This window comes from Podarcis pityusensis (assembly GCF_964106645.2).
Source record: "Podarcis pityusensis genome assembly, chromosome: 7".
Lineage (NCBI taxonomy): Eukaryota > Metazoa > Chordata > Lepidosauria > Squamata > Lacertidae > Podarcis > Podarcis pityusensis.
Window position 1 is genome coordinate 1,313,977 of NC_138031.1, and position 10,644 is coordinate 1,324,620.

General features: G+C 51.1%; 1 protein-coding gene across 1 annotated transcript; it reads right to left on the reverse strand.

Annotated features, from left to right (window-relative positions):
- Positions 1–4,114: 4,114 nt before the first annotated feature.
- Positions 4,115–9,470, reverse strand: LOC308481542 (fucolectin-like). Its single transcript, XM_081014002.1, has 5 exons — positions 9,380–9,470; positions 7,417–7,666; positions 7,030–7,121; positions 5,543–5,837; positions 4,115–4,338 (listed from the first exon to the last, which is right to left on the reverse strand). Exons 3-5 carry the CDS (start codon positions 7,118–7,120, stop codon positions 4,179–4,181), a joined length of 546 nt encoding a protein of 181 aa, XP_080870128.1. The 5' UTR covers position 7,121; positions 7,417–7,666; positions 9,380–9,470; the 3' UTR covers positions 4,115–4,178.
- Between the last annotated feature and the right edge of the window lie 1,174 nt (positions 9,471–10,644).

Consider the following 10,644-nt stretch of genomic DNA (forward strand, 5'->3'; position numbering starts at 1 on the left):
TCATTGCAAGGGAGTTCGACTAGATGGCCCTCGGGTGTCCCTTCCAACTCTCAAATTCTGACTCCCTTATTTTATTTTATTTTTAATATTTATTTTATTTTTGCCAACCACCAAAACACAAACAGTGAAACCCCCCAGGCAGCTGATACATTGGGTATACAATATCCAATAATATACCTATTCAATGATATTCAATAATAACATATTCAAATTAACCATATGCACACTTATATATAGGGGACGCTGTCTGTGGACAAGTGCCGGCTGCCTCAGCCTATAGAGCGAGATGAGCGCCACGCCTGGACCTAATGGTCAGGGGTCCCTTTACCTTTACCTTAACACTTCAATATACCGTAACACTCCTCCTTCCACAATGTTTACTTAACTTTTAACATTTTAATTGCCCCAAATTGTTCAAATCTACCCTTATAAGACTGACTTTGGAGAGGTCAGTGCTGAGGACGGACACACCTTCCATAACGCTGAATTGTGGCACACAAAATACTCCAAGCTTCTGCAGCCTCCTTACAGACACGGTCGGACCACTGGGACCGTTTTGCCCAGGGCTGCAACTGATCCTCTGTGCCGTCGGGATCAGAGGGTCTTGAGTCTTCTTCGTCCTGCTTACCTGAGATGCTCTAGCTTCAGGCATAGGCAACCTTCGACCCTCCAGACGTTTTGGCCTACAACTCCCATGATCCCTGGCTAACGGGACCAGCGGTCAGGGATGATGGGAATTGTAGTCCAAAACATCTGGAGGGCCGAAGGTTGCCTATGCCTGCTCTAGCTGGAGGGGCCAGGGACTTTCCCTGAGCCCACTGGCCTGTGTTCTGGGCTGCGGCCCCTTCCACCTTGAGCAAAACACAGCCGGGTGTCAAAACATAAGGGTGGGGGGTCATCCCAGGCCCTTGAGTGACGCACAACAGTCCCACCCACCCAAAGCCAGGGCTGTGTCTGCCTTGAGACTGTCCCAGCTCTGAGGGTTGGGGAGGTAGAGGGCTGCACAGTGTTTTGACAGCAGGCTCTCGGGGGTGGGGGGTGGATTCTGACCCCTGAAGCCTCCACACTGTTGTCCCACAAGTCCAAGGTGTTCAGGCCCAGTCCCGTCTCGATGTCCTCCGGGAACGCAAAATGGCCAGGCATCTGGCTGGGCACTCAGAGAGCAGCATGTTGGTCTAGATGGGCCATTGGACTGATCCAGATATTGGGAGGTGACAAGATGAGTTATCTTGAAATAGCTGAAGGGCTTTGCGTGGAAGACGGACAAGCTTGTTTTCTGCTGCTCCGGAGGGTAGGACTCGAACCCATGGCTTCAAGTTGCAAGAAAGGAGATTCCGACTAAACATCAGGAAGACCTTTCCGATGGTAAGAGCTGTTTGACTGGAATGGGAAGTTGTGGACTCTCTTTCCTTGGAGGTTTTTGAGCAGAGGTTGGGTGTCCCTCTGTCATGGATGCTGAGATTCCTGCATTGCAGGGGGTTGGACTGGATGACCCCTGGGGTCCCTTCCAACTCTATGATTCTGTGGTTCAGCAGGCTCTTGAAGGACAGAGGTGGGACCCCTTCAGTAGTGAGGATGAAACAGGCCTGGAGTGGGCTAGTGGTCAGTTTGGATGTGGAAGGGTGAAGTTTGGCCCTTCCCCTGCTCGGAAATGGGGAAACGGAGATGTTCTCAAGAGCTGCTCTGTGGGGCACAGGCTTCTCAAACAGCACTGGGATATTAGGTAAGGGGACTGCGGACTCCTTGGCCCGCTTGCATCCTGGCAAGGGGGGACATCTCGGCAGTTGGCGAGAGACCAGCTGGGGCTTGGAGCTGCTGCTTCTAGGAAGAAGGGCAGAGGGCGTCCCAGGGTCCCAAAGGGGAGGCGACAAGCCACTGGGCTGACCCTGTTCCTGGGTCAAAGCGGGAGGGCAGGTGGCCCTTTCTAGACGGCTCCATAAGAGGAGGCACCTAGAAGTCAGGGATCAGCAAACTTTTTCAGCAGGGGGCTGGTCCACCATCCCTCAGACTGTGTGGGGGCCGGACTATATTTTTTTGGGAGGGGAATGAACGAATTCCTATGCCCCACAAATAACCCAGAGATGCATTTTAAATAAAAGCAAACATTCTACTCATGCAAAAACACGCTGATTCCTGGACCCTCCGCGGGCCGGATTGAGAAGGCGATTGGGCCGGATCCGGCCCCCGGGCCTTAGTTTGCCTACCCATGTTCTAGGTCTAGCTTCATCTACACCCTTGTGCAAATTAATTGAAACAAGCAGTGTAATTTATTGTACAAAACTCACATACACATGTACAAAACTCAAGTATATGTACATTAGTAATGGATATGCCCTCCGCTATTTTTAAGCAGTATTTGAACACGGTTTGGCATGGAGTCTACTAGTTTCGAACAGTCACTGTTGATTTTCGGATCCCTGCACCACACCTGATCAGCGCCTGAATGAGCTGCTCCATAGCCGTACAGTCTGCAGCACGGAGGCGACTTTTGCATATAGCCCACAAATTCTCAATGGGATTTTCATCCAGGGAATTCCCTGGCCAATCAAGCACTTGGCTTGATTATTTGCTGCTCTGTCATGAATTTCTTCACCACTTTTGATGTGTGACAGGGGGCTAGGTCCTGGTGCAATATCCCAGTACCGTCAGGACACCTCTTCCAGCTCTGGAATGACTCTCTTTCATAGAACCTCAATATATTGTGGCGAGCGCATCATTCCTTCTATTGGCTGCAGGCTTCCGACACCATAAGGATCAACTGACTTGTTTTGAGTACAGGATTATGAGTAAGATAGAAAACATGCTTTCAGTTAATTTGCACAAGGGTGTAGGTCTCACTTGGGGCACGTTTATGTGCCTCATCCTGGGATTTTGGGCCTGACTGATCTTTCTGACTCAGAAATCCAGCCTTCCAGCTTCCCTGTTTTGGACCAGCTCCAGCCTGGCTCTGCTTGGCCTCCGCGGCTGAAGACAGCCATGCTTCTGATCCCAGGAGGGGAGAGGGAGCCTCTGGGGCTGCTTGCGGCTTTCCCGCTGGCACCGGGGGGGGGGGGGAGAGGATGCTGGCCTGATCCTGCAGGCTCTGACGCTGCTACCGAGGAGGTAGCAGGCAAGGCTAGCAGCAGCCGAGTGACTCCGCCAGGGGGCAGCAAAGCAGCTTCATGGGGTTTAGAGTCCCTGGGATATGTTGGGGGGGGGGTCTGGTGCTGCCTGCCCTGGTGGGGGGGGGGAAGGCTCAGGAGTCCAAGGTGGGGGGGCACAGCTGCCTGGGGTGCACAGCCTGTGGGGTGTGGAAGGGGTCGGAACTCCATCTGAGTCCCCCATCACTAAAGTCGCCACCCTTGCTCTCTGCCCCCCTCCCCTTGTGCCAAAGGGACCCATCCTTCTCTGAGTTGCTCTCTTCTGGCCTCTGCAACTGCCCTGGTCTCAGAGACTTTGGCTTCTTTTCCCAGGCTTTGCTTGGCAGAATTTCCCCTGGGCAGAAACTCCCCTGGAATTGCCAGCTGCGATTCCCATTATTCCAAGGCACCAGCCATGATGTTTGGAGCCAGTGATAGCCTTCTACTCCTTCACGCATTTGCCTAATCCTCTCCAAAAGCTGGTGGCCATTACTGCCTCAAGTGGGAGGGAGTTCCACAGATTAACTGTCAAGAAATCCCTTCTTTTCTTGAGTGCTTTGGTTAAGAACAAAGGAAGAAAATCTTTTCTCTATCCACTTTCTCTGTGCTATACTTAATTTCCACACACCTCTTATTATGCCCCCCCTTCTTTTTCTCAGCTAAAAAGCCCCCAATATTATGACCAGCTTGACTTTGGAACGGTCTCTCCTTCCTTGGAGGTTTTTAAGCAGAGGTTGGGCGGCCATCTTTCAAGGATGCTTCAGCTGAGATTCCTGCATTGCCGGGACTTGGATTGGGGTCTCTTCCAACTCTACAATTCTATGATTTGACCCTTTCCTCTCTGTGATGAAGTCTCAAGGCCTGAGTGTGGGTCTAATGAAGACTTGTGGGTCAACCTTAGACGGCAGATGGCCTGTTCTGTGCGTCAGGCCAAGGGACAGCATCTCTCGCAGGGAGGGATGCGGAAGAGATAAAACAAGCCAATTCAGAGGAAGTTTACCAGAGAATAATTCTTTATTTCCTCACCCGCCAACACACACGCGCAGAGACTGCTGATCCCTAGCACTGGTCTTCTGCCTTGGTGCCATAGACCTCCACCTCGCACAAGGTCAAGTATTCGGCCCTTCCCGGGATGTGGATGCTCACATAGCGGCCCTTGAGCCAATTGCAATACAAGGTGCTGACGGAGCCAAGGCTGGTGTCTGTGATGGTCCCACAGCTGCAGAGAGAAAGTGGAGGTGAATCCAAAACAGCTCAGTCTATGGGGACATTCATACATTTATTCATACGTTTTGTTTCTATGCTGCTTTAGATTTTAAAGGGGAAAATCTCAAAGCTGTATGTGAAAGGACTCCCAAATGCCAGCCCCTCCCATTCCTATCGCTGAAAGGTGGCTTCTCACATCCCCCAATTTTCATTATTAACCGCTGGCGTTGTTTTAAGGGTCCACTGCATGCCCAGGTCTTTACACAGTCTGAGGGGCCAGATATCTGTGCCAAGGCAGGGCAAGGGGCGTCTAACGGATCTCCAAGCGGAGGGATTGGAGGAAGGGCAGCGCCTGGTGGCCAGTGGCTTCTGGCTGAAGAGAGTAGACAGGAGGCGGCCAGGTGGAGTCCGAGGAGGACTCAGGAGGAGGGGGGGCCGCAGGGGTCAAGGGGGGTGAGGAGCTGATGGCGGAGCAGAGCTTTGGCTAAGGAAAGCACAACTTCACAGAGGAGGGAGAAGCGAAGTGAATTGGCGATGTGCTGAAGAGGTCGGGCAGAGGAGAGGAGACCAAGGAAAGCCTGGACTTCATCCCTGATCCAGGAAGTGGGGTCTTCTGGGAATAAAGAGTGAATGGGAAGGAGGGATTGGGGTGGGGTGGGTGTTTTTATTTATGCCCTGTCTTTTCCCCTGATGGGACTCAGCATGGCTTTGTCAGGTGTGCATGCAGGAACCAGGCCCTGTGACCAATAGGACTCTGCAGGACTGGGGCCTTCCTAAGTTTGTTCTGAAGAGGCCACACAGGTGAGGTCAGTTTGTAACTCACAGCACCTGGTGGCAAGAGCCGGGAAGGGATATAAGGTCAGCATTTCCCTTCGGCTCTTTGCCATAGCAACACACTTCCTGCCCTGCTGCGTTTGGCTTCTTGCTTCCTGATCCTTGAACCTCAGCTTCTTGACTCCCTGCTTCCTGACCCTCAGACCCTTGGCTTCTTGACTCCCTGCTTCCTGACCCTCGGACCCCTGACTTTGTGATTCCCGTAATTAGTCTAGAAAGGGAAATATGAGAGCCATCTCCAAATATCTCAAGAGCTGTCATCTGGAAGATGGAGCAAGCTTCTTTTCTCCTGGGGTGGAGGGGTGGACCTGAACCAAGGACTCCATGTTACAAGAAGGGAGATTTCTGAAAGGAGATTTTGGGAAGAGGCAACTGGAACTTACAGGGGGTTGGACTTGCCCTGGTCAGCCACAGAGTCTCCCACGCGGATCTCAGCTCCCTGGAGTCTTTTACTGCAGCAGTCCCCGCGGTTCTTCACCACCACAGCAGAGATGGCGTACTGCTGGCCCAAGTCCACGTGCCACCAGGGCTCCGTGTCCAGCTGCGTGTGGGTGCAGCTGCCCGTTTTATACCAGTCCCCACCGCAGTTCCCATCCACGGCTTTGCTTGCTGTTCCAATAATCTCGTGGGGGTAGACGGAGGACTGACAGGTTGGGCGGCCTCTGGCCAGGTTGCGAGCTGGAGTCAGGGAATGAGAGAAAGAAGGTGGGGACAAGGACAAATAATAGTGCAATAAGAGACCAGCCCATCTCATCCAGCACCTGCTCTCGCAGTGGCCACTCAAATACTTCTGGGAAGCCCCCAAGCAGGACAGGAAGGCAACAGCAGGCTCATAATTATTTTTAAATTTAAATTTCTTCCATGCTCAGAACGAGCAGTGACTCTAAAGAATACTGTACCACTGATGTGGTAGCATTTCTTAATTACACTGCAGCCATGTGCCCTACTTGAGAGACGGAAGCCCCAGGTCCCCACAGAAGCTCAGAGAAATGAGGAGGTGCTTACAGAACAAAACTAGACTTTCTATTGAATTGCACTCGCTTACTAGCAGTTCCTGTGAGAAGGATCTAGGGGTCTTGGTGGACCACAACTTAAGATGAGTGATGCAGAAGCAAAAAAAAAAAAGTGAAAGCTATTCTAGGCTACATCAGTAGACGTCTAGGGTCCAGATCAAGGGAAGTAATTGTTCCACTCTCTTCTGCCTTGGAATACTGTGTCCAATTCTGGCCACCATAATTTAAGGAGGATGTTGACAAGCTGGAAGGTGTGCAGAGGAGGGCGACCAAGATGATCAAGGGTCTGGAAACCAAGCCTGATGAGGAACGGTTGAAGGAGTTGAATATGCTTAGCCTGGAAAAGAGGAGCCTGAGAGGAGATATGAGAACCATCTGCAAATATCTCAAGAGCTGTCACCTGGAAGATGGTGCAAGCTTGTTTTCTCCTGCTCTGGAGGGTAGGACTTGAACTGATGGCCTTACGTTACAAGAAAGGAGATTCCTACTAAACATTTGGAAAAACTTTCTGACAGTAAGAGCTGTTTGGCAGTGGAACAGGCTCCCACAAGAGGGGGTGGACTCTCCTTCCCTGGGGGTTTTTAAGCTGAGGTTGGATGGCCACCTGTCCTGGGTGCTTGAGTTGAGATTCCTGCATTGCAGGGGGTTGGACTAGATGACCCCGGGGTGCCTTTCAACTCTACAGTTATATGATCCTATGAGGCTGACCCAGGGTCTCTCTCTCCAAAAACAGCAGGGCCAACAGACTGAAATGGAATCCTATTTACTTAATAAAGTCTATCTCATGCTTGCTTGTAATAAAACCCCAAAGTGTTGCTTTGACCCATAGACTGGCCCTTGCGTCCCCCATGTCTTACCAATGCCTTGCAGTTCTGGCTTGCAGCTCTGGGCCTCCGCCTGGCCTGCCAGGAGCACCAGGGCCAGCAGCCAAGTCCGGGTGGGGAGCATCCTGCAAGGGCAGAGTGGAGATGGCAGTGAGGGACAGCCGCCTGCAGGAGCCATGGGGGTCTGGCCCCCTTAGCAGCCTCAGAGGGCTTTGCTTGCAGCCAGGAGTGCTGAAGAGGCATTCAGGTCAATCAAGGACCACGTTGGGCAGGAGAACAGTCATCCTCCAAAGATTCCTTACAGTCCTATATAAGACCTGAACAATAACAATGCCATTTCAGATCTGCCCATTCAGCGTCAAGACTTCTAGGCATGTTCTAGGCTTCAAGGCTCACATCCAATGGATTTCCCAGACTTACCTTGGCTCTCTTTCTTGGGATCAGCACCTGTTGTCCTTCTTGGTGGCTTGGCAAGCCCAGGTTTTTCTCTTGAAACTGAGACAGAGACCTCCCTGCTTCCAGCTGAGTCCTGTCCCCTTTTATCCCCTTTCAAGCAGGCAGTTCCTGTTTGACTCAGAACAACCCAACCAATCAGGAAGGCGGGAATTTGGCTATCAAGATCCACTGTTTACATCCGTCTTCTCACACAGCTTGTGTGGTTTCTACATCTCTGCCAAGAGGGGGAATTTGCACCGCCTTATCACCAGAGGATCTGCTTTGAGTTTAGCAATATATCCTTGTTGCATTTAGAGGGCAGGTGGATGCTAAAGTGAGTAAAGTAGTGCCTTTAGTTGAATGTGCTTCGGGTTGAGCGCGTTGCTCTCCGCGGCAACCCGGAAGTAACGGAACCCATGCATGCGCAGACACGCCGTCGCATCTTGCGTTCTGTTCAGGATGTGAACGGGGCTCCAGAACAGATCCTGTTCACATCCCGAGGTACCACTGTATTGGACGCAGCCAGTCTGGGATTTCCTGAGCCCTGCCATGACCACCACACTCTGTGATCTATGGCAGTTGAGTGCCAGACGGCCACTAAGGCCTTCGATGGCTGCTGCCATCAAAGGTTCTTCCTCCCCTGGAGGCCAATTGCTGGGAACCACAAATAGCAAGAGCACTGTTTCACACCTCTCCTTCTGGTGGGCTTTCCATGGGCACCTGGTTGGCAATGGAGAGAACAGGATTCTGGGTGAGGAGATGGACCTCTGGTCTGATCCAGAAGGTTGCTATGAAATTCTTAAGAGAGTCTCTTGACCTCACATAGGTAGACTGATGCTGTCAATGCAATCAGACTATTGACTTTGTGTTTTAATGGGCATGGCTGGGATGTGGCCAAAATAAATATGGCTTTTAGTGTTTGTTGCAAACATGTGTTAAATGAGAAATTGGAGGCTTCATATATTCAAATCACTTGGCACTGCCTAGGGTCAAATATTACTTCCTCTTGCAGGACAGAGTCTGCGCCCAGTTGGAGCGGACAGAGTCTTAAAGTTCTAGGAGTCCAGAAATTGCATTTTTTTGAAGGCAAGTTCCAGTCCCTTGGAGATTTACACTCCTCAGAATAATTAAGCAAGTCTGGATTTGGCTTAAACTAGGTTTAAATGTGTTGTTTAGACATGCTAAGCTGCCCAGTGGTTGTCCTAATTCACCTTCCTGCCTTGTCTTTAAACTCACCTTTTATTTTTTGACCTTGTTATTTAAAAAATTCCGGGATGAGAGACTACTCAACTTATCAGGGTGCGAGTCCCCTGTGGGTCCATGCAGTCAGTAAAAGAAGGAAGTTCCAGCCAAGTAATTTGGAGCAGAACAGCGGTCAGTAGACCATGATCTTTATTGTTGCACAACAGGTCCCCCCAGGAGTAAGAAGCCCGAGTAAGGGGTGACCTCCTCTTTTAAACCTTCCCTCCTTCCCCCGGAATACACTTTGAGAGGCATCACTGATACATCACTACATCACTGGCATGTCACAAATGGGGAGGGGGGGGTAAACAAGTCCAACATGAGGTCACTTTCTCAGACCCCTTTCCCAACACCTCTTAAGTCCCCATCACTGAAAGAACAATAAAACTCTTGATATCTTCTTGGTGGGGGGCCATGTTTGTGCTCTCAGGCTTGGGGAATTATGGTGGGACGCCCTGTTCCTGCTGCCTACATGGCTTCCCGCTTCTTGGTTCATGGAGGGAGGTGGAGCCAAATTTCTTTAAGGGTTAAAATGGTGTTGGAATGAGGAGAGCCGGTTAAAGTATGGATTTTCTATGAATTTATAAAGCTAGGTATCTTCCCTGAGCTGTCAAGTCAAAAGGATACATCCAGGCATGATATTTGTAACATTGTAACAACTTTAAAGATGTGCCCCCCCGTCATTTCCGTAACAAAGTGAACTTGCCTTCTGCCTGTTCCTCAGCATCCCATTGCAGGATGAGTGCCTCCTTCCTCCTGCCATTTTGCCTTCCCGAGGAAGGAGACCCCCCAGAGCTGAGTGCCACAGCCGCTGCCCACCGAAGTCTGGGCTGGGAAGAGGGAGAGGCCACCTTTATAGCCAGGCAACTGACGGGTGCCTTTGTGACATCATAGACAGCCCCCAGCCAATGGGAGCAGCTGTGGACGCGTCACCACAACCTCTTTGGGCATCACAACTGGGGTGGCACCTCAGCACCAATGGACCGTTTGTTCACTTACTAATAAAAAGTCATAAATTGGTCTAAGCCACCCTGAGCAATGCAAGAGTACTGGAAAGACAGGGATATATGCTTTTCTAAATAAATATAACCTCCCCAGGAAATATCCCCATATCTCCCCACACCCAGCATCCTTGGAATTCTCGTCTGACGTGCTCCCTGTTGCCAGGCAGACCACCATCTTCTGATCTGGATTAAATAATTTATTTCTGTTTAATGGTGAACCTAACCCCCTGACAGCACACACACCTATGCATTTAATGGCACATTTAAAGCTCCTTTAATGGGACGCAGGTGGCGCTGTGGGTTAAACCACAGAGCCTAGGACTTGCCGATCAGAAGGTCAGTGGTTCGAATCCCCGTGATGGGGTGAGCTCCCGTTGCTCAGTGACTTATTTCTTTGTCTGTTGGTTATTAAAAACACTGTTAGTTCCCCCCCCCCCAATGCTCAGGTGGGGGAGATGTTTGGCCCAGCTGCTCAGGGTGTCTTCACACCCACCCCGCTGGGAACCCGACACGTCCTCCTGGGACAAATCCTGCCACTCACACCTCATCCTGGCTGGCGCCGTGGGGCGCAGGGCAGAGAGGGGGCCCCAAAGTGTGTGAGGAGCTCCCACCCGGCACTGCCCACCAGTGGGGACAGGAAAGAGGGAGGTGGATTTGGGAGGCATGGAATCAAAAGTGCCCAGCGGAAGCCGTGACCCACAGGAGTGGGTATTTATGCCCTAGTGTGGACACAGCAGCCATGTCACATTGTCTGCTGGGCACCTTTGGACAGAGTTAACAGAGAGCTTGCCCACTGCAGATTTGAAGCGGCTGGTGTCTCGTTGTGCAGCATCCAGGCAACATCCTCCTCATCCAAGTGGCAGCCCAGAGCTCCCCACACCAGAATTGTTATAGGAATTCCAGGGTCTCATATATATCAATCATATGTTTTTGACTACAGCTCCCATCTCATTTTTTTCGTTTTTCA

Coding starts and splice junctions, on each gene's coding strand:
- LOC308481542 (XM_081014002.1), bottom strand. CDS start 7,120: ATGCTCCCCACCCGGACTTGGCTGCTGGCCCTGGTGCTCCTGGCAGGC. Junction 5,838..7,029: donor GCCAGAACTGCAAGGCATTG/GTAAGACATGGG, acceptor CCCTGACTCCAG/CTCGCAACCTGGCCAGAGGC. Junction 4,339..5,542: donor CAGGGCAAGTCCAACCCCCT/GTAAGTTCCAGT, acceptor TTCTCTCTGCAG/CTGTGGGACCATCACAGACA.